The sequence below is a fragment of the Nycticebus coucang genome, chromosome 10 (genome assembly GCF_027406575.1).
Source record: "Nycticebus coucang isolate mNycCou1 chromosome 10, mNycCou1.pri, whole genome shotgun sequence".
Lineage (NCBI taxonomy): Eukaryota > Metazoa > Chordata > Mammalia > Primates > Lorisidae > Nycticebus > Nycticebus coucang.
The window spans coordinates 121,021,107-121,045,148 of record NC_069789.1 but is presented as its reverse complement, the minus strand read 5'-3'; the positions used below and the strand labels follow the sequence as shown (position 1 = coordinate 121,045,148).

The 24,042-nt window shown below is 41.4% G+C and overlaps 1 protein-coding gene across 4 annotated transcripts; it reads left to right on the top strand.

Moving 5' to 3' along the window:
- Window positions 1-7,314: 7,314 nt before the first annotated feature.
- ZNF283 (zinc finger protein 283) lies at window positions 7,315-22,796 on the top strand. 4 transcript variants are annotated; one of them, XM_053606256.1, is made up of 6 exons: window positions 7,315-8,343; window positions 10,392-10,461; window positions 10,546-10,617; window positions 13,440-13,527; window positions 15,499-15,625; window positions 19,572-22,796. In XM_053606256.1, exons 4-6 carry the CDS (start codon window positions 13,519-13,521, stop codon window positions 21,275-21,277), a joined length of 1,842 nt encoding a protein of 613 aa, XP_053462231.1. In that variant the 5' UTR covers window positions 7,315-8,343; window positions 10,392-10,461; window positions 10,546-10,617; window positions 13,440-13,518; the 3' UTR covers window positions 21,278-22,796. The 4 variants fall into 4 exon arrangements, with proteins under 4 accessions (XP_053462231.1, XP_053462230.1, XP_053462229.1 ...); XM_053606255.1 differs by lacking the exon at window positions 10,392-10,461; XM_053606254.1 differs by having other exon boundaries at window positions 7,315-10,461.
- Window positions 22,797-24,042: the final 1,246 nt, after the last annotated feature.

The window sequence follows — 24,042 nt, the reverse complement described above, 5'->3', positions numbered from 1 at the left end:
CAGTCGGTAAGGTGCCGGCCCCATATACCGAGGGTGGCAGGTTCAAACCTGGCCCCGGCTGAACTGCAACCAAAAAATAGCTGGGTGTTGTGGCGGGCGCCTGTAGTCCCAGCTACTCGGGAGGCTGAGGCAAGAGAATCGCTTAAGCCTAGGAGTTGGAGGTTGCTGTGAGCTGTGTGATGCCACGGCACTCTACCGAGGGCGATAAGGTGAGACTCTGTCTCTACAGAAAAAAAAAACAAACCCTCCTGCTGCCTCGGCGCCTATAGCTCAGGGCAGATAGGGCACCAGCCACATACACTGGAGCTGGCAGGTTTGAATCCAGCCCAGGCCAAAAAATAGCCGGGTGTTGTGACGGGCGCCTGTAGTGTCAGCTACTTGGGAAGCTGAGGCAAGAGAATTGCTTGGGCCCAGGAGTTGGAGGTTGCTGTGAGCTGTGTTGCCACAGCATTCTACCCAGGGTGACAGCTTGAGACTCTGTCTCAAAAACAAAACCCTCCTGCCTTTTGTTTTAGCAGAGTTGAGTTCAGTCTCTCTCCCTGTTGCAATCATTTTGAGGTTTCCCTTGCCTGTTTTACTTTGTCCAGTGCGATTTTTCTTTGACAGAGACACCCAGCCACTGTGGACACTGTAGACTCCCTTGCCCTCATCTAGCCAAGTCCCTGTCCCATCTGGCCTCACTTCCCAGAACCTGTTTTGCATCCAAATTACTCTTCCTGATTCTTTTGCTCCTGCCCTGGGCTCTTGTGGGGCCATCCAGGCTGGGGCTGGGGGAACACTCAGAACCTTTAGAGAGTGGAGTCTGGCCAGGAATGAGGCTGGGTTTTCTCAAGCCCCAGTGGAAGGTGTAGGCCTTGGATGTCTTCACAGCATTCATGGTTTCGAGTATTGAGACTTATAGATATGTAGACTAGCCTGAGTGTGTGTGTGTGTGTGTGTGTGTGTGTGTGTGTGTGTGTGTGTGTGTGAGAGAGAGAGAGAGAGAGAGAATATAACTTTAACGTTGGTAAACTTCAGGTACTTTTGGAGACTTTGAGATATCAAATAGGAAGTTCCCCATTATGGGAGGTAATCAAGTGAAGACACAGTGACCATTACAAGGGATTTTGGTGGGGCCCTCATATCCACACAACATGAACTCTGAGGCCTCTCTGAACCCAGAGATTCTTTTTTTTTTTTTTTTTTTTTGTAGAGACAGAGTCTCACTTTATGGCCCTTGGTAGAGTGCTGTGGCCTCACACAGCTCACAGCAACCTCCAACTCCTGGGCTTAAGCGATTCTCTTGCCTCAGCCTCCCGAGTAGCTGGGACTACAGGCGCCCACCACAGCACCCAGCTATTTTTTGGTTGCAGTTCAGCCGAGGCCGGGTTTGAACCCACCACCCTCGGTATATGGGGCCAGCGCCTTACCGACTGAGCCACAGGCGCCGCCCCTGAACCCAGAGATTCTTTTATTTTTTGCAACTGCTTTCTATCAATTAAACTTTAGTAATTAAAGAATTAATTACTTAGACTAGGTGTGGTGGCTCATGCCTATAATCCCATCACTTGGAAGGCCAAGGCAGGTGGATTGCCTGAGCTCACAGGTTCAAGACCAGCCTGAGCCAGAGGGAGACCTCATCTCTAAAAATAGCCAGGCATTGTGGTAGATGCCTGTAGTCCCAGCTACTTGGGAGGCTGAGGCAAGAGAATTACTTAAGCCCAGGAGTTTGAGCTGTGAGCTATGATGCCACAGCACTCTACCAAGGGTGACAAAATGAAACTCTGTCTCAAAACACACACACACACAAGAATTAATTACCTCAAAGATGGGGGAAACTGAGGCTGTTATGTGGTAGCCATTATGGTCCTGTTTTTAAAATGTTTTATTGTAGATATTCAAGCAAGCGTACAAAGAATAATATACCTGCCACCTGGACTCAACAGTTATTACATAGCTTTGATCTTGTTTTGTCCCTTCCCTCCTTGGTGCTTCTCAGGACATTAGGTGTATTGAATTGGGCTCCTGCCTTATTTTGCTCAAAATACTACATATTAATCAAACTTAAAGTACTTTTTAAAAGTAGCTATTTTTCAAGGTATAATGCTGGCTTATGTTCTAACGTATATCTTTAGATCTTATGTTCTAGTGTATATCTTTAGAATGTTAGAGGGATGGAGGGAGGGGGGTGGGGCCTTAGGGTGTGTCACACTTCATGGGGGCAAGACATGATTGCAAGAGGGACTTTACCTAACAATTGCAATCAGTGTAACTGGCTTATTGTACCCTCAATGAATCCCCAACAATAAAAAAAGAAAAAAAAGAATGTCATGACAAGTGTCTAACACTGTCAATTGCTACCCCAAATTGAATTCTTAGTGGTATGATGCCCACCAAATTAGCTTTCCCTTTGTATATTGAACAGTTTCAAATTTATTTTGGATAAACATATTTTCAATATATTCCAACATTTATTAGACGTGGAAAAGTAACTGTAGAGTGGTTGAATGGTCTGTAAAAATTCAGTGGTGTTGGGCAGTGCCTGTGGCTCAAAGGAGAAGGGTGCCAGCCCCATATGCCGGAGGTGGTGGGTTCGAACACACACACACATATCTTTTTTTTTTTCTTTTTTGAGGCAGAGTCTCACATTTTCACCCCTGGTAGAGTGTCTTGGCATCACAGCTCACAGCAACCTCAAACTCTTGGGCTCAAGCAATTCTCATCTCAGCCTCCCGAGTAACTGGGACTACAGGCTACCACCACAATACCTGGGGTCCTGCTCTTGCTCAGGCTGGTATCGAACTTCTGAGCTCAGGCAATCCGTCCTCCTTGGCCTTCCAGTTTGCTAGGATTATAGGCATGAGCCATCTATATGTCATTGAATGACCTTTTGGATGGTCTGTTGTAAACCAGAGCTGATCAAATATTTTTGGATCCATCATAAGATAGTGTTTCTCTTCTGATGAGTATTTGATTATTTGATTCATGCTTTTTCTTTCAAAGAGCTTCAGGCACCAGGATGCTACTCTTTGAATTATATTCTCAGCCAGGGTGGTCTGGGGTAGAAGACCCAAATGCCTATTCTTTGGCTCTTTTCGAGTCCTATTGGGTACATCAAGGCTGATAGTTGGTAAAGTCAATATGGGGAATTAAGAGGACAGTAGGCTGTCAAAACTTAAGAGTCTTGTGGAGCTTAAGCTGCTTGATCTGCTTTTTTTTTGGCAGTTTTTGGCTGGGGCTGGGTTTGAACCTGCCAACTCCAGCATATGGGGCCGGCGCCCTACCTCTTTGAGTCACAGGTGCCGCCCTGCCATTTTTTTTTTTTTTAAATTAAGGAATTTCCCCTTCTTGTGTCTAACACAGTTGTGTAATAGTCACTTTTTTAGAGTCATCAATAGATTTTATTTTTTGACACAGAGTCTCACTATGTCACCCTTGGTAGAATGCTGTGGCATCACAGCTCACAGCAACCTTAAACTCCTGGGCTTAAGTGATTCTGTTGCCTCAGCTTCCCAAGTAGCTTGGACTACAGGCACTCGTCACAATGCCTGGCTATTTTTTGTTGCAGTTGCTGTTGTTTAGCTGGCCCAGGCCAGGTTCCAATCTGCCAGCGTCGCTGGCGCCATAACCACTGTGTTTTGGGTGCGGAGCCATTAATAGATTTTAATAGGTTAAACTGTTTGAAGTATATTTTCAGCAGTTAAAAGTCTTTCTTTTTTATCAGGCCCGTGTACATGCAGCACTGAGGAAGCATACTCTGAGTCTGTGTACATACTGTTTTGTCTTTGTCTATTTGGAGAGCCCTGGGGAGGGCCATAAGTTAGACCTTCTGAGCTAGAGGCAAAGCCTTGGCTTTCAAGGTGCCCTGTAAGATGACAACTGCATTCCCTGTTTGAATGTCTTTGGTCTATGAAGCTGTTTTCATATATAAACATTTCTAATTCTGGCTTTTCCAATGGCTGGTCAGTCAGATCAGGGCAGCCAGGAAATACTTGTTTGATAATCTGAACACAGTGATGAGTGGGAGATAGCTCGAACTCAGCAGGTAGCAAGAGGCAGGGTTTAAAGTGGTCATAGCTTTGAGCCTAACCTCTGGATCATCCAATAAGATGGCTTTGTATCTTCCTAACTTTCCCAAGGTTAGCCAGTATCCTCTCTTTTGCTCTGGTAAGGAAAGGACATGGTGAGCAGTAAAAAAAGATATAGTGATGGGTTTTCTCAGTGTAGACTTCTCAGCCTCCAGTAATACATCACAGGTGGCAGCCACTGCTTGGGGTCAAGGAGGCCATCCCTTTGTTGTCCTATTAAGGTGCTTGGAGAAATAGGCCACTGGCTTCTTAGTTGGTCCAAAGGTTTGAGTTAAGACCTACAGGCTTAGGCTGTGTCTTTTATGTACAAAAAGGCCAAAAGGCTATTTATTTATTTTTGAGATAGTCTCACTTTGTCACCCTTAGTAGAGTGCTCTGGCATCATAGCTCACAGCAACCTCAAACTCTTGGGTTCAACAGATCCTCTTTCCTCAGCCTCCTGAGTACCTGGGACTACAGGTACCTGCCATAACACCTGGCTATTTTTTTTAGAGATGGGGTCTCGCTGTTGCTCAGGCTGATATTGAACTCCTGAGTTCAAGCAATCTATACCCACCTTGGCCTCAAAGAGTGCTAAGACTACAGGTGTGAGACACCACACCATTTCAAAGGCTTTTTAAAATCAGGGATTCTTAGAGCTGGAGCGGTTGGTAGTTTTTTTAAAAGTGTGATTAAATGCATTTTGGCATTCATGGGGCCATATCAAGTGTTTAAAATGTCTTCTTCTTCTTTTTTTTTTGAGACACAGTCTCACTATGTCACCCTGGTAGAGTACTGTGGCATCACAGCTCACAGCAACCTCAAACTCTTGGGCTTAAGCAGTTCTCTTGCTTCAGCCTTCTAAGTAGCTGAGATTACAGGCACCAGCCACAACGTCCGGCTATTTTTTGTTGCAGTTGTCATTGTTGTTTAGCTGGCCCAGGCCAGGTTCAAATCCACCAGTCTCAGCCTCACTGAGCTACAGGCGCGGAGCCTAAAATTTCTTCTTTTTAAAGCTTTATAGAGGACCTTTACTACTAGTCTAAAATTAGATATCTAAAGGTAACAAAAGCCTGCCATTCTCAGGAAGTGCCACAGTTGTTGGCAGGTGGTGGGAGTTGTTACTCAGTTGTGGCCTCTTTTTTGTTTGGGAGCAGGCTTTTTTTGTCTTTTTGAGAATTTAAGTCTTAGATATTTAATAATCTGTTTGCAAACCGGAACCTTTTTGTTTGTTTATTTTCTAGTCTCTACTAGCCTAAAAGTTTAAAATCTATCTAAATAATGTTTTGTTTTGTTTTTTTTAATTTAATTTTATTTATTATTTATTTATTTTTGAGACAGAGCCTCAAGCTGTCGTCCTGGGCAGCTTGGCATCACGGCTCACAGCAACCTCCAGCTCCTGGGGTCAAGCGAGTGTCCTGCCTCCGCCTCCCAGGTAGCCGGGACCACAGGCGCCCGCCACAACGCCCGGCTTTTTTTTTTGTGTAGACAGAGTCTCACTGTACCGCCCTCGGGTAGAGTGCCGTGGCGTCACACGGCTCACAGCAACCTCCAGCTCCTGGGGTCAAGCGAGTGTCCTGCCTCCGCCTCCCAGGTAGCCGGGACCACAGGCGCCCGCCACAACGCCCGGCTTTTTTTTTTGTGTAGACAGAGTCTCACTGTACCGCCCTCGGGTAGAGTGCCGTGGTGTCACACAGCTCACAGCAACCTCTAACGCTTGGGCTTACGCGATTCTCTTGCCTCAGCCTCCCGAGCAGCTGGGACTACAGGCGCCCGCCACAACGTCCGCCTATTTTTCTGTTGCAGTTTGGCCGGGGCGGGGTCCGAACCCGCCACCCTCGGCATATGGGGCCGGCGCCCTACTCACTGAGCCACAGGCACCGCCCCTAAATAATGTTCTTAACAGAAGCTTTTTGAGTTTTATTAGTAATAAGAATGTCATTTACTGTAAAAGCCTCTATCTGTTAGTTAGAGGCTCTACCATCTTTGGCTAGGATTTTCCTAAATATTGTGGGTGAGTTTTTAAAACCTTAAAGTAAAATAGTCTAACAAAACTGTTGTGTGCCATTACTCTTAGGATCCTGCCATTTTATTTATTTTTTTCTTTTTTAAATTTATTATTAAATCATAGCAGTGTACATTAATGCAATCATGGGGCACCATACACTGGTTTTATTTTTATTTATTTATTTTTTAAAATTTATTATTAAATTATAGCTGTGAACATTAATGCATATTTATTTATTTTTTGACAGAGTCTCACTTTGTTACCCTTGGTAGAGTGATGTGGCATCACAGCTCACAGCAAGCTCAAACTCTTGGGCTTAAGCAATTCTCTTGCCTCAGCCTCCCAAGTAGCTGGGACTACAGGTGCCCATCACAACGCCTGGCTGTTTTTTGTTGCAGTTGTCATTATTTAGCTGGCCTAGGACGGTTTGAACTCGCCAGCCTCGGTGATGTGGCTGGTGCCCTAACCACTGAGCTATAGGCACTGAGCCAGGATACTGCTGTTTGCAAGCAAAGATTTCTTAGGAGCCTTTATCTAAGGGGATGCAAAAGAAAGGCATCTTTTAAATCTAAAACCATAGTCAGCACATGTCTTTAGACAAGGTGGTCAGTAGAGTATTTGCAACTACTGGATGTACTTCCGGGACAGTCTGGTGAGGCTTGTGAAAGTGAAAGCACTTGGCCATGCTAGGTGGCTCACGCCTGTAATCCTAGTACTCTGGGAGGCCAAGGGGGTGGACTGCTTGAGCTCACAAGTTCCATACCAGCCTGAGCAAGAGTGAGACACCTGTCTACTAAAAATAGAAAAATTAGCCAGGCACTGTGGCAGGCGCCTGTAGTCCCAACGAGTCAGGAGGCTGAGGCAAGAGGATAGCTTGAACCCAAGAGTTTTTTTTTTTTTTTGTAGAGACAGAGTCTCACTTTATGGCCCTCGGTAGAGTGCCACGGCATCACACAGCTCACAGCAACCTCCAACTCCTGGGCTTAAGCGATTCTCTTGCCTCAGCCTCCCAAATAGCTGGGACTACAGGCGCCTGCCACAACGCCCAGCTATTTTTGGTTGCAGTTCAGCCGGGCCGGGTTTGAACCCACCACCCTCGGTATATGGGGCCGGCACCTTACGACTGAGCCACAGGCGCCCCCTCCCCCCCAACCCAAGAGTTTGAGGTTGCTGTGAGCTATTATGCTACAGTACTCGACCCAGAGCAGTAGAGGGAGACTCCATCTCAAAAAATAAATAAATAAATAAAATAAAATAAATTAAAAAAGCGGGGGAAATCACCCCAAACCCACCAGCTCATGGTGATTCTTTGCCTTTCAGTAACCATCTTCTCATCTGTATACATGTAAATAACAGCGATGTTATATGTATTTTCCTTAAAAACATTTTTTTTATAAAATAGGGACTAAAGGCAAGTATATATGTATGTTTATAACGGGAAAAAATGTGGGATCTGTACACCAGGTTTATAATATTGTTCTTACATACGAGGGCTTGTGAATATGTTAACAGAGGAAAAGCTAATTAGTAAATAATGTTTTTAAAAATGCAAAATATAAAAAATGTAAAATAGGCTGGGCGCGGTGGCATATAATCTGTAGCACAATTTACCTCATGTCTAGGGAGACAGACTCACTCGAACAGGAACTTAAATACTAGTCCATGAACATATAAACAAGACCACACAGGATTCCAGACACTGAATGGGATCCACAAACTCACTCACAGACACACCCATCTGTTTAACTGCCACTCTTCAATTGCCAGACGCTCGTACCCAAGGTTCCCAGGTGGTGTCAGACGCTCGTACCCAAGGTTCCCAGGTGGTGTCACTCAAGGCCATTTCCACGGACTTGATCTGGACACTCCTGTTCACTCAGATCTAAGTTCCCAGAAACCTCATTCCCATCGTCGCCCGCTGTGGACACCAGAATGAGTTCCCAGCGTTTGTTGAAAACCTTCTAATTCGTTCTCTACTTATAGGTAGAGTTGCCGTCTATTTCGCAAAAAGCGCCTCGGGCGGGCGGAACCGAGTTGCATGCTGGGAGTATTCTTGCAGCCTTCCTTCCGCCTTCCCGGGACTCGCCGGCTGCGAACTACATTTCCCAGAAGTCTTCGGATCGGGGTCTTTTAGGGGCTGGGCGAGCGTCCCAGTCCCCAGCTCTTCTTTTGAGCCCGCTCCCAGCCTCTGAGAGTTTCCCGGTTCTTATTTCCCATAAGCCTCTGGGTCCAACTAACCTCGTCTCGGTGTCCCTTTCCCGTGTCCTCAAGGTTTTTGGACTCTGCGCGGTGAGTTGGTTGTGTACGTAGTAATCAGCCCGCGTGAGGCTAGCAGGGCTCAGCAGACATTACTGGGCCGGATCGGAACCCGCAGTGAGGGTGGGGGTGACATCCGGGGCGGTGGAAGTGAGGCGATTAGGGTCACGGACCGGGCGTGTAGTGTCCGGAGCCTCAAGCCTGTGTGTATGCTTGAGCAGATGAGGGGGACAGTGTGTGACAGACTGCGTGACAGGGCCAGAGGGGGTTCCGTGACAGTGGATTCGATTAGGGGTGGTGGAATGCGTGGCCTTATTTGTAGGTGTGGTTTGCTTTGATGGAATGTTCCAGGTTCCTGCCGTTAGGCCGTCCTTGAACTTGCTAACCCGTTAAGTGACAGCAAGATGTCTGTATGACAGCAAGTCCCAGAATGGACGTTTCAAGCAATTCAGATGCGAGTTTTAGATCTGGAAGTATCCTGGTGACAGCGTGAGGAGGTCCTAGGGGTAGGATTCCTAGAAGGGGCCCCTCTAGAAGCTCTTTGAGGGCCAGCTGTACGTTTCATAGCTACTGCAATCAGACCTCTGTCCCTGAGTATTGCTGTCAACTCAGACAGACTCCAGCTTCCATTTTAATTTCATTTGGTTATGTGTGGAAGAAGGTAGATGTTGCCCTATAAGTTGTTTTGTTCTTTCTTTTTTCTTCTTTTAAAGTTTTAAGAGAAAAAATATAAGACCAGGTTTATCGTCAAAATTACATAACAAATTCAAATGATACAATCTTAACTCACTGAAAGAATATAATTTTCTCCAGCGCCAGAAAACTTTTTGGTTGAAACCATGCCAGCTTTTGGTTTAATGAAAAATTTGCCATGTTCGTTCCCAATCTTCCATGCTACAGGAGGTTTCTGTATCTTTGTCTTTTGCTGTGACACGACAGAGGTTTTCCATCTGGTTTTCTTTCTCCATCTGTTTTTTCCTGCTGCAGGAGTCTGATTTTGTAGATTTTTTGCAGGAACTGATGTTTGTTGTCATGTTCATCAAGAATTTTTCACAATTACTCTTGCAATGGTTGATTGGGGGGGACTACCATTGCCTGTTACAGTAACTTCTAGTGTGTATTCATCTGGCTGTTCTCAGTCTGTTTTCCTTGATTTTCTTGTGATGAAAACTACATCAACACAGGTGAAAGTACATACAGGAGAAGCACACACATTAGTGGTGCTAGCCTATCTATGAGGGTGCTTGGCTAGCAGGCCTGTGCTTGGGTGTAGCCATTATAGTGGAATTTGGACCTGCAGGTCAGGAACCTGGGCTTTGGTGTCTGCTCAAGCCTGTAGAAAGAGTGATGTTCCACACATGTCTTCCATAGCCTTTTTGCTGCCTGGTGGTCTGGCAGTTTGAATTTGATGGTGGTCTCAGATTGTTCCATTCAGATTCCCTCCCTGCATGGTTACATCACGCTGGCTGTGTCCCTCTGGCAATGGCTCATCTCAAGACAGCCATTGCCACACAGATCTGTCCTTATGGGTTCAGGTACCAAATCTGCTTTTCTCCTTCAGACCTGGGTGTGGTGAGGTGAACACCATACAAGGGAAGTCTCCTTGCATGCTCTATAAACTCATTATATGCTTGTTCTAGAGACAGGACCTTCCTGCTTAGGGTTTTCTTGAATCCTAAGTCCAAAATAGACCTTCTCCAAGAGATTAAGGTGTTCACATTCTTTGTCAAAAAGCACTTGTCCCTTAGCAAGTTTCTGGGATCCCGATGTGGAATGTGGGGAATATTGGGATCCTCCAGGGGTCTTTTTCCTGGGGCTTCTGTGCCAGGAACAATGTTGAGGTTTTTCTTCCTGGGTTTTGTGGCACCAGAAAAGAGGGGGTTGGAAGTTCCAGTTCCCCGATCTCAGTTCACCCGGTTTGATTACTGGGCAGAACTAGAAAGTTCAAGTGAGGCATGGTGGTGACTGAAAGCAAAAGTGAGTGGAAACTGAAAATAAAACTCGGGCTGCACAGGCAGTGTGGACAGAAAGCAAAAGTAACATACACAAGTTTCAGGGTAACATAGAGAGATTTTATTTAGGAATAACAAAGAAAGTTTAGAGCATTTCCAAAGAGACTTGGAAGTGGGTCCCTCTCATGAAGGAGAAAAGGTGAGAGAGACCTCATTTTTTCTTTTTAAATTATGTCTGCTCTGTGAGAGATGCTTCTGTTTCATGATTCCTCTTTTCCTCCAGTGCCACCAAGTTCCTAAGAAGGACCTTGAGAAGAAGAAAAGAAGTTTTACCCATTTAGAAATCAAGATTCATGTGAGTTTGTGTGTGTGTGTTTTAAGTACATACAAGTATTTTTGTTTCTAAGTCATGAGACTATTTGCTTTTCTTGGCTTATATCTTGACTAGTAGTGTTTCCTGGGTCTTCCTTCTGGTGAACGACCCACCATGCTGGTGCAGTGACCTCCTATTGTCCTCTCCTCAATTTTTAGCCACCTACTCAGATAGCAAATTATTCAAATTCTCCAGTGGATTCCAATGTTATAAAAAAACACCTCCTGGAGATTAATGTTACAGCTTTATTTTAGATTATGATTACTTGAGGAGATTAGTATTTATTTATTTATTTATTTATTTGAGACAGTCTCACCATGTCGCCGTCAGTAGAATGCTGTGGCGTCACAGCTCACAGCAACCTCAAACTCTTGGGCTTAAGCTATTCTCTTGCCTCAGCCTCCCAAGTAGCTGGGACTATAGGTGCCCGCCACAACGCCTGGCTATCTTTTGTTATAGTTGTCATTGTTTGGCAGGCCCGGGCAGGGTTCCAACCTGCCAGCCCCAGTGTATGTAGCTGGCGCCCTAGCCACTGAGCTACAGGTGCTGAGCCATGATTAGTATTTAGGTGTGGTATTGTGCACAAACTATTTTTTATCTTTTTATTATTTTTTATAAGATACAGTATATATGATAACAAATGTTATTAGTACATATTGAGTATTACAATTTTTTATTGTTTGGGATTCATTGAGGGTACAAATAATTAGGTTACACTGATTGCATTTGTTAAAGTTCCTCTTATAATTGTGCTTTTTTTTTTTTGTCTTTTTAATAGTCATAATTTTTAAAGCAAGACAAGGAAGGTTGTTAAAGCAAAGTAAAGTTTCAACCAATAAATTCTGTTTTGTGAGGCTTTTTTGTTGTTGTTTTGTTTTTAGATAGAATCTCACTCATGTCTCCCAGGCTAGAGTGCCTGATATCATCCTAGCACATAGCAACCTTGACTTCTTGGGCTCAAGCTATCTTTCTGCCTTAGTGTCCTAAGTAGCTGGGACTACAGGTGCCCACCACAGTGCCTGCCTAATTTTTCTTATTTTTAGTAAAGACAGAGTCTCACTCTTCTTCAAGCTGTTCTTGAACTCCTGAGCTCAAGCAATCCTCCTCAGGAGGATTTCATTTGAAATGGATGTTTTCAATTAATATGAATCAATTAATGAGGGTGTAGTGGGTCATAATTTTTTTTTTTTTTGAGATGGAGCCTCAAGCTGTCACCCCAGGTAGAGTGCCATGACGTCACAGCTCACAGCAACCTCCAACTTCTGGGCTTAAGTGATTCTCTTGCCTTAGCCTCTTGAGTAGCTGGGACTACAGGCACTCACCACAATGCCTAGCTATTTTTGGTTGTAGTTGTCATTGTTTGGCACGCCCGGGCTGGATTTGAATCCGCCAGCTCTGGTGTATATGGCTGGCGCCTTAGCCACTTGAGCTACAAGTGCCGAGACGGGTCATAATTTTTTAAACCTTTTGCCTACTATTACATAGTTTCTAGGTTTTGGTTATTAGAAATTGTTTTTGGTTTAATATTTTTGTGTATACGTCTTGTCTGCTTTTCTAGCTTTCTTAAGGATATGTTTCTAGAAGTAGAATTTGGGGTTAGAATTTTCCCCAAATCCAAGACCCAATGATAGCAGTTTTGGGGGCCTGGTAATACAATGTCTAGAAGACATAATTTATTTTATCTGTATTTTCAAGGCATAGCAAATAAAATATGCATAGAAATAAGTGTAAGACAACTATCAAGAAAGGCCAATAGGTAATCCAGGTGACCTGCCTTAGGAACTCATAGGGAAGTAATTATAAGCAATATTATTGGATCACAGCCAACTATATGGAGGCAAATGGAACTTACTCTGTCAGCTGTCTATAGTTTTTATTCTAATGTTAGTTGCAAAGTGAGATTCATAGGATCAGGTGATTCAGCGGTTATCTAGAAGGTACCATGGCTAAGATAGGTTCAGCTGCAAATTAAACCTATCTGTTAAGAAGGCATGAAGGGAAGGAAGCAGGATCAAGACATCATCATTATATCCCCAATATTACTAGGGGAATTTCAGCCATTTTTTTCTAGGTAGGACATGGGCATATGTAAAAATCATAGAGTTAACATAATTCATGGCTATGGTTACACAATTATGCAGAATACTGAAACAAAAAGAACATTGTGATCACAATAAAAAGATAAACATTATAAATATATAAATTTGTAACTTTCCAAACTTTTTTCATCTATTGATGTTTTTGATTGCCAGTCTTTATGTATGTGTGTGTGTATATATATTTTTTATAAATGTAATCATATTGTATATCTCATAACTTATTTTTTCTATTGATATTAGATCTTGATTATTTCCCTAAGTTAGCATTTGCTAACATCATAGAGTTCTGTATCATAGATGTTCTGGCATACTAGGAAGTCAGCATTTTGGAGCTTCTGAGAAATTTCTGGTCCATCCTATCCAGCTCCTGTGTCTTGACTAATTTCCTTCAGTCCTGGGCCCATGAAAGACATTCTGGCTTGGACCATGTGGCCATTTTTCAGTCCTGAGAGGTAGAAACGGGAGGAGGATCTGATCTGGGAATGACTGAGTAGTCTAATCCCATGCCCAGATTAGCATCCCCCAGGCACTGCTAGAAACCTTGCTAAAGAACCTTGGGACTCCCAGTGAGAGTTTAGGTTCCATAAATGGTGTATCGGGTGTGGAGGACAAGTAGGAATGGAGAAGATAAAATCCTGTAGGAGCTTAAGTTACAATGGGATCGTGTGAGCACACCTCGTCTAATGCTGCATTTTCCTTCCCCAGTTCTGGCTTTTCTGGATTCTGTGCTTCACCAATAGAGGAACCTCATGGAGCATTAATTAGTTCTTGCAGATCTCGAACCATGACTGATGTAAGTTGGTATTTTTCCCTTCATGAAAGGGAAAAATGGATCTTCTAATTTTTAGGTCGTGTGAATCTCGTAATTTTTTAAGGTTTTCTACCTGACAAAACTCTGTCCCTGAACCTACTTCTCAGTTCCTCCTATCCCAGTGAATGGAGCCAAATAACCATTAGTGCCTATTGGGTGGCGCCCATAACTCTCCCTATGTGCCCCTCCCCTTTCCAGTGTCATATCATTGATCATGTTCAACATCTCCTGTGTATCAGTCCTCTAGCAAGTCAGTACTCTAGCAAGAGCAGTCAGTGATAGAGCAGTGGAGGAATGGAGCTTAAGATACTTAAACTTCTGTCAAAGAAAGTTCAAAGAAATATAAAATATAGTATTAATTAGTATGCTTTTCTTGTATATAAGGAAAACCAATAGTGGATTGAGTTCATCTATCAAAGGCACCAACAGGACTCATAAAGGAAGAAAGGGAAGAGAATGAAAGACTTCACAAGATTTTTGAAAGCAATAGTTTTCCTTTTTTCAGGGCAAGATGCTGATTAGAGGGCAACTAGAGAAGAATCCAGTCAAAATACTCTGCCCTTAGACAAAGGCAGGTTGTTACTGCCTGGATGGTCACTCAGAAAAGTTCATTAGTTTATGTGTTCTCCAGGAGAGCTTTGGTGTTTAACTATGACATATCTGTGGCAGGCTGTCTTGGTACTGCCCTTTATCATCACATCTGTTACCACCTTTGTTCAATGAGATCTGCACCATTTTCTCTTACCTGAATTTCTCATTCCTGTGTCAAATCTTTAGTGTGATAAGTTAGTGATAAGGATCCCATTGGACCACATGGGAAAACTTGGAATTTCTCCAAGGACCTGGGTTTTCCAGAGACATAAGATGGAATTTGGGATTGCTTGGTCTCAGCCTCCGTTTATGTGATACTGGTTCATGCTTTGGGAGGCTCTTCTGTTTAGAAAAGAGCATAAGTGGTTCAGGGGTTCCTTAAGAGATGAACACTGGTGGCCGTTGGAATCACAAAGGACTCTACTTCCAGTGAACTTTGAACTAATGGACTTTGAAGTCCATTGACCAGGACATGTTGGTCTTGGGTGATATCTATGTCAAATGCAACACTTTACGTCAATATAGTTTAACTCAGGAACAGGAAAGTATTAAGCAAGGGGTGGTTGATGGTAACAAGTGAGAAGATTCCCAGAATTAAGAATATCTTCAGGGCGGCGCCTGTGGCTCAAGGAGTAGGGCGCTGGTCCCATATGCCGGAGGTGGCAGGTTCAAACCCAGCCCTGGCCAAAAACCACAAAAAAAAAAAAGAAAATCTTCAGAAGATTTGTTCATCCTAAATGTATAAATATCACAACTCTATTAATCTCATATATCCAGAGGATGAAATGAATTTCAGCTAATAAAAATATTTTATTTAACATTGTAATAAGTAGTAATAATTAGTAATGCTTTTGATACAATCTAACAGAATGATGTACTTGAAGCTTGATGATAATCCCCAATTTAATGGAAATCATTTTTATAAAATAGAGATTATATAATACATTTGGAAAAAAGTTTTTGTTTTCTTAGGTTTTAAAGGAAAATATGGTTAGCAATTGACATTTACAAAGAATTTTTGAGGCAGACACATAGTAGATTATATAATTGCATATATTTGTATATATACACACCTTTTATTTGATGGAGAAGAAATCTGTGATTATTTTACATTTTACCAGACAGGATATCTGACAGTATCCAGGAAGTTTTTGTGCTGTGACAGGATTCTTCTAAAACATGTAGATACTCACTTCAGTCACTCTAATTTTCTTGCTTTTTCCTACCTGTGTCAAGTAGGCTTTCAGCTTACTTCATTGTTGTATTTTCCCTTTCTTTGTGGTTTATCCTTCTTACCTTCTTTTTTCCTCTTGGAAATACTTTCTTTAATTTCACAAATAATATGTAGGTTTTTGTTTTTAGGGATTGGTGACATTCAGGGATGTGGCCATCAACTTCTCTCAGGAGGAGTGGGAATGCCTGGACCATGCTCAGAGGGACTTATATCTGGATGTGATGTTGGAGAACTATAATAACTTGGTGTCACTGGGTAAGGTCATCTGCCTGCAATAATATAAAATCTCTTTATGACATCAGCTTTCCCTACTGGAAATTACGGTCTGTTTTTGAAGCAACCATACTGATTTCTCCCTATTCCCAAAGGAATGCTTTTATATTTGTTGGGTTAGAAACGAGTTTGTTAAATACCTTGTCCTTTTCCATCCCTCAGTAAGCTTTACATGTCATTCCTTTCTGCGATCTCCTCTCTTCCTTAATGGCTGGACTGACTTTATAGGGCATTTATTTCATATCCATTGTCAAAGAAACCAGGATTCATACTGTGTTAAACTTCAGATTTTCTGTAGATGTGTGTCCTTGCTACTCACATTGTGCTTCTCTTGTTTGAAGAACCATAAGAAGGTGAGAGCACAGTTAGTGAAGGAGAACGTACCAAAAAATTAGTGAGGGACTTAGGCAGATTATGGGCAGTTTTATTGGTTTTCAGAAGGTGTATAGATTGTCTTCTTAGTGATTAGAAGCCATGATTTGTTCTATATGTTACGTGTGTTCATATATTTTTTTAAGTTTTAACTTGTTATTATGAAGTTTTACAGAAATAAGTAACATCAGTATCTTCTGGGGCAGATTAGAAATGTAGCATGTCAGGTCCTACCCTAGGACCTGATGAATAGAGTCTACATTTACACATATCCTCCAGTCATCCCTAGGCACACTAAAGCAAGAGGCTTTGTTGTTTTCTGACCCACATGCAGGGAGAATAGCTTGAAACAGAGTCCGGGTGTAGTTTGACTTTCAAAAGAGCCTCTGTATCTTATATAGGGGTTGATTAAATGAACAGAATTATAATTTACTACTAAAGTAACACATTCCTTTACTTTGAAGTTGAAAGTTACAACCTGCGAACTTTATATTTAACATTAAGCTAAATCATAAAAATGTCTCATGAAACATTTATTTGTTATCCTCTTAACAAAATAACAGTAACAGTAGTAACATTGATAGCTCTGTGCTTACTATATACTAGGCTCGGTTCTAAGCAGTGTAAATACATTAACTTATTTAACCTTTACAACATCTCTAGAAGGTAGGTACCATTTTATCACCATTTTGTAGATGAGAATATGGAGATGCATATGGTTTAAATGACTTCTCAAGGTCACACAGCTGGTGGGAAGCAGTGGCAGGGGATTGAATCTAGGATGTGTGGCTCCACAGTCTGTTTTCAACCACTAGTTTTGTTTGCCCTAAAAGGATGGGGCCTGAATGAGTCTCAAACAAGATCATTTTCCTACCTCAGGGATCTCACATTTTTTCTTACAATCACCTTCCTCTTCTCTGAAGACTTGATCAATAATATTATTTTTACCTCTATTATAGATGTACCTAACTACTTTGAGCTTATAATTTTGAAAAATTGTCTACAGCATTTAGCATTTCTTTTCTTGCATACAGACACTCCATTTCTAAGCCAGAAGTGGCAACGTTATTAGAATAGGGAAAGAGCCCTGGATGTTTGTGAGAAAAAGAACAAGGAATTGGAAAGCAGGATGTGATTTCCCACTCTCCCCCACACCTCCCTACCCCACCAAGACAGAGTCTTACTTTGTTGCCCTTGGTAGAGTGCTGTGGCATCACAGCTCACAGCAACCTCCAACTCTTGGGCTTAAGTGATTCTCTTGCCTCAGCCTCCCAAGTTGCTGGGACTACAGGTGCCTGCCACACATCCAGCTATTTTTTGGTTGTATTGTCATTGTTGTTTGGCAGGCCCAGGCTGGATTCGAACCCGCCAGCTCTGGTGTATGTGGCTGGTGCCCTAGCCGTTGAGCTACAGGCGCTGAGCCCCAAATTGATTTAAAAAAAAAAAAACATTTTGTAGAGATATGGTCTCACTGTTGCCCATCCTGGAAGTAGGCATTCTGCTATGAAGATGAGCTTCTGCCTCTCCTGCATGTATTCATTCATTTGTTCAATCATAAATATTCTATCAATATGGACTCAGAATCAACTCTTGTTAATTTAAGTGACATTTATATTAACAATTATTTTTTCCGGGCGGCTCCTGTGGCTCAGTGAATAGGGTGCCAGCCCCATATATCGAGGGTGGTGGGTTCAAACCCGGCCCTGGCCAAATTGCAACAAAAAAATAGCCAGGCATTGTGACAAGCGCCTGTAGTCCCAGCTACTTGGGAGGCTGAGGCAAGAGAATCATCTAAGCCCAAGAGCTGGAGGTTGCTGTGAGCTGTGACACCACAGCACTCTACCGAGGGTGACAAGATGAGACTCTGTCTCTAAAAAAAAAAAAGTAAGCCATTGAATATTAAGATAAATAACGTGAAAACAATCTTTTGCAAAACAAAACAAAAAATTAATGAAAGATATTGCTTTAAATATTTGCAGATTCCTTTAATGTTTGATTTAATAGAAGACATGCGGATTCTCAAATCTGCTTCTGCATTCAATCTGTGGCAATATGCTACTTTGATTGAAGCATATGAAGAAATCTAGCAAAAAATCAATGTGGTAAACATATCTTATGATAGATTAATAATGTCAGTTGTATTTTAAGATTGAAAATTAAGGTTTAAATAATAGCAATGTTATTAGTTTTTGCCAGGAATTAGGATAATAGTGAATACATGTATGTGTATGGGAGACTGAATTTCCTGAAGAGCAAATTGTTAATTATTTCATGTTTGTAGATCTTTAATTTAAGGCAGATCATACACAGAAGGAATTGTTTCTATATCTGGAAGAGATACTTAACAGTGATATAAAGAATGATGAAGAACATTTTGTCAGTGGTATAGTCAGGCTATACCTTGTAGCTAGCTAGGCTATCAGTCTGGTAATTGTTAGTTTGTTATCTTGCTGTGGAGTGGGGCATGTCTTCAACCACAAGTTACATGTGGTTGAATTACAAGTTGAATTTGTTATAAAAATACAGACATACAAACCCACCATCAGTGACATATGATAGGTAAAGATTTTATGTGGGGCTCTATGACCCACATAGCCAATTAGTGGGTGGAGATCATTCCTTAACTCCCATACAAATCACAAATAACCAAACAAACAGTATTTGAAGGTTGGAAGTTCAGACAACAAACTCTAAAGTTAAATTCAAGGGGCTGGGGGTGATGGCTCATGCCTATAATCCCAGCACTCTGAGAGGCCAAGGCAGATGGATCACTTGAGCTCACAAGCTTGAGAACAACCAGAGCAAGTGCGAGACTCCATCTCTAAAAATAGCCAGGTGTAGTGGTGGGCACCAGTAGTCCCAGCTACTCCGGAGGTTGAGGCAAGAGGATCACATGAGCCCAAGGGTTTGAGATTGCTATGAGCTATAACACCACAGCACTCTACTGGGGGTAAAAAAATGAGACTCTTTCAAAAAAAAAAAAAAAAAAAAAGAAGAAGTTCAAGTCTTGGGTAGCACCAAGACTCAAAGGAGTAGGGCGCTGGCCCCATTTACTGGAGGTGGCAGGTTCAAACCCAACCCTGGTCAAAAACTGCAAAAAATAAAAATAAAAAGTTCAAGTCTTTCAGTGCACTTTTGGCTAGAAGTAAAGCAAAACTGAGAACATCAGTGAAAACTTAGAAAGCATGGATTAGGGAAAAGAAAATCAGCTAAGGCTCATTATAGTGAGAACTCAATTTCCATTAAGAGACATACCGATCAGGGGACATTGGATGCTGTGCACATATGGGCTTGATCAATTGGCATTTGGTTTAAGGAACCAAGTGATCTGTGTGGAATCCAGAAAATTATCAAAACAGAACATTAACATAAGAGCTGAAAAACCAAGGCTGAATTTATTGTTTAACAAGAGAGAGCCTTAATGCTCAGGATTGAGTTCAGTAAATATCCTAATCTAATTCAATTCCAATGGGAATTATCTTCCAGTTTGTTTTCTATCTACTATAGAGGGTTTTTTTTCTAGTGAAGGTAATTGTGTTTTCTTGTTTTCTTTCAGATTGGGAGTCAACAACATGTGAGACCAAAAACTTATTTTCAGAAAAGGATGTTTTTGACATACATTTTTCTCAGTGGGACATAAAGGATAAAAGTAAAACCCTTGGCCTTGAGAAATCCCTTTTCAGAAATAATTGGAAGCACAAAAGCAAATTTGAGGGACTACAGGGACAGCAAGAGGGATGCTTCAGTCAAATGGTAATCAGCTATGGAAAAATACCAACTTACAGAAAAAGTAAATCTCTTACTTCACATCAAAGAATTCACAGTAGAGAAAAACCCCATGTTTGTAAAGAATGTGGGAAGGCATGTAGTCATGGCTCAAAACTTGTGCAGCATGAGAGAACTCATACAGCTGAAAAACACTTTGAATGTAAAGAATGTGGGAAGAATTATTGTAGTGCCTATCAACTCACTGTGCATCAGAGATTTCATACTGGTGAGAAACCTTATGAATGTAAGGAATGTGGGAAGACCTTTAGTTGGGGATCAAGCCTTGTTAAACATGAGAGAATCCATACTGGGGAGAAACCCTATGCATGTAAGGAGTGTGGAAAGGCCTTTAGTCGTGGCTATCACCTTACTCAACATAAGAAAATTCATATTGGTGTGAAATCTTATGAATGTAAGGAATGTGGGAAGACCTTTATTTGGGGTTCAAGCCTTGCTAAACACGAGATAATTCATACAGGTGAGAGACCTTATAAATGTAAAGAATGTGGGAAGGCCTTCAGTCATGGCTATCAACTTACTCAGCATCAGAAAATCCATACTGGTAAGAAACCTTATCAATGTAAAATGTGTGGAAAGACTTTTTGTTGGGGCTATCAACTTACTAGACATCAGTTATTTCATACTGGTGAGAAACCCTATGAGTGTAAGGAATGTGGAAAGACCTTTAATTGTGGATCAAGTCTTATTCAACATGAAAGAATCCATACGGGTGAGAAACCTTATGAATGTAAAGAATGTGGAAAGGCCTTCAGTCGTGGCTATCACCTTACTCAACATCAGAAGATTCATACTGGTGAGAAACCTTTTGAATGTAAGGAATGTGGGAAGGCCTTCAGTTGGGGTTCAAGCCTTGTTAAACATGAGAGAGTCCATACTGGCGAGAAATCCTATGAATGTAAAGAATGTGGGAAGACCTTTTGTAGTGGGTATCAACTTACTAGACATCAGTTAGTTCATACTGGTGAGAAACCCTATGAGTGTAAGGAATGTGGAAAGGCCTTTAATTGTGGATCAAGTCTTGTTCAACATGAAAGAATCCATACGGGTGAGAAACCTTATGAATGTAAAGAATGTGGAAAGGCCTTCAGTCGTGGCTATCACCTTATTCAACATCAGAAGATTCATGCTGGTGAGAAACCTTTTAAATGTAAGGAATGTGGGAAGACCTTTAGTTGGGGTTCAAGCCTTGTTAAACATGAGAGAGTCCATACTGGTGAGAAACCCTATGAATGTAAAGAATGTGGAAAGGCTTTCGTTAGTGGGTTTCAACTTAATGTTCATCAGAGATTTCATACTGGTGAGAAACTTTATCAACGTAAGGAATTTGAGAAGACCTTTATTCATGCCTCAAACTTTGTTCAACATGCAAGAACTCATAGTAATGATAAACCCTACGAATATAAAAACTATGGGAAAGTTTTTATGTGGACAACTTACTTAAATGAGAAAATAGATACTGGTGAAAGCTTATGATTGAAAGATGTGAAAGAACACTGTGTGTTGGACAACTTAACATGAAGAGAACACTTATTCTTGAGAAACCCTATGAATGTAAAGAATGTGCAGAACCATTCATTGCTATATAATGGACAATTTATTTGATAGCAGCAAGTTCATACAAGGGAGAAATACATATTTTGAATATAAGGAATATGAAAAAGCCTGTAGGCTTCTGTGTAATCCTATTGAATATAAATTTATATTGATGTAAAACCATTTAAACATGTGAAGATCTCTATTCATGGTACAAAGTCTGAACAACATTAGATAATTTGTATTTGTTAGAAACACTTTAAATGGAAGGAATATGAGAAGGACTCAAACATAATTCAGGTCTTGCTGCACATCAGGGAATTTCTGGAATAATATATCAGAAACGTTCAGTTAACTGTTTGATTTGGGGGATATCCCCCAGGCAAGCATCTGACTGTGTAATTCTGTGTAATCCCAGCTGTCGTATAGGGATTTCCTTTCTCCATCATCAAAATAATTTTATTACACTATTAATAGAGGGACTTCACCCAGCAAGCACAAGCAGTATGAACTGGCTCATTGTTTTCTCAATGATTCCTCAACAATAAAAATAGTAATAATTTGTATTAACATTTCTTACACATTGAATCTCCACAGTTTCCTGGATCTCATATTTTTCTCTTCTTCATTTACTTCCTTTTTTAATTATTTATTTTTTTGAGACAGTCTTACTTTGTTGCCCTTGGTAAAGTGCTGTGGTGTCATAGCTTACAGCACGCTCAAACTCTTGGGCTCAGGTTATCCTCTTGCCTTAGCCTCCCAAGTAGCTGGGACTACAGGTGCCCACCACAACTGGCCCGGCTATTTTTAGAGACAGGGTCTTGTTCTTGCTCGGGTTGGTCTGGAACCCGTGAGCTCAGGCAATCCACCCACCTTGGCCTCCCAGAGTGCTAAGATTAAGTGGCGTGAGTCACCATGCCCGGCCCTTTCATTTACTTTCTCAATGGAGAGCACCTTCAGAAATTTCTGGAAAAGCATTAATGGAAAAGAAAGTTTTGCATTTTTGAAAATATCTTTATATCTTTTATCATCCTTGATAATTTGACTGCTACCTAACTCAAGTTTGAAAAATTATCTCAGAAGTTTGAAAATAAAACCGTTTTCTTCCAGTCATTAAGAAAATGAAGTTTCAGCCAGGCGCAGTGACTCATGCCTATAATCCTAGCACTCTGAGGCTGAGGTGGGAGGATTGCCTGAGCTCACAGGTTCAAGACCAGCCTGAGCAAGAGCAAGACTTCCCATTCCCACTAAAAATTAGCCAGCTGTGGTGGATTTCTGTAGTCCCAGCTACTTGGAAGGTTGAGGCAAGAGCATTGATTGCTCAAGCCCAAGAGTCTGAAGTTGCTGTGAGATACGATGCCATAGCATTCTTGCCAGGGCAACAGTGAGACTCTTAAAAAAAAAAAAAATTTTACTTTTGATTTCTCTCCCTTTAGATATGATCTACATTTTTTCCCCTAAAAGCCTTATTAATTTTTCTTCCCAATATTTTAAAATCTAAATGGGGTTTTTTTTTTTTTTTTTTAGAGACAGAGTCTCACTTTGTCGCCCTTGGTAGAGTCCCATGTTGTCACAGCTCACAGCAACCTCCAAGTCTTGGGCTTAGCCGATTCTCTTGCCTCAGCCTCCCAAGTAGCTGGGACTACAGGCGCCTGCCACAATGCCCAGCTATTTTTTGTTGCAGTTTGGCCAGGGCTGGGTTTGAACCTGCCACCCTCAGTATATGGAGCCACTGAGCCATAGGCACCGCCCTAAATGTGGTTTTATTCTCATTTATTTCCCATTAGGTTAATAGGCCCTTTTAGTCTGCAAATGAATATGTTTCAGCTCTGACAAATTCTCTTGTACATTTTCTTTGATAATGTTTCCCCTCCATATTTACATTTCTCCCCTCTAAGAATATCTATTACTAAGATATTCACTTCCAGGAAACTTTTGCTATTTTTCTTTCTTTCTCATTTTCTACCTTTCCTCAATTTCCTAAAGCTTCTCCATATTACCTTCCAACCACTGTACTCAATATTTTGTCTCTTATGTTTCTAATTCCCTAAATCTCTTTTTATTCTATCATTCATTTTAATAGCATCTTGCATTTGTTTTATGGATGATAACGCATTCTGAAAGCTCTCTGACGATACTAATTATAATTTTTGTAGCTTTTCCTGCTTCCTTCATGTGTTCTGTTTCCTCATGTATCTCTTTTTCATTTTTGCAATTTTTTTCAGGATAGAATATATGTTGAAGTGCCTACTGATCCTTAGTTGTCCATTCATATTAAAAGGTGAAGCCTTTATTATCTGATTCATATTTCGTGGTAGGACAGGAATTGTATCAGGTTGATATTCTATTAGAGTTATTATATACAGCCTAACATTTTATTAGGGCAGTCCTGAGTACCAATATAAATAGACATTTTGCCCTGCTTTGGTTATGCGATTTCTTCAGAGAAAAAAAATCTCATACAAATTTGCTTAATTGAGCATCAGTATTCAAAGAGAAAGTAATGCATTTAGAAAGTTAAATCACGAGACATATTAATCAGGGTACGTTTCAGATGATCCAAGATCTATAGAGGTCATATGCTGAGTGCTTAAAAGTTGAATGAATTAGAATTACGGCTGCTTACAAAATGTCTATTTGGGGATTTTTGTTTTACCACAATTGACAAAATGGTTTTGTACATTCTAGTATCACAACTGACGAGC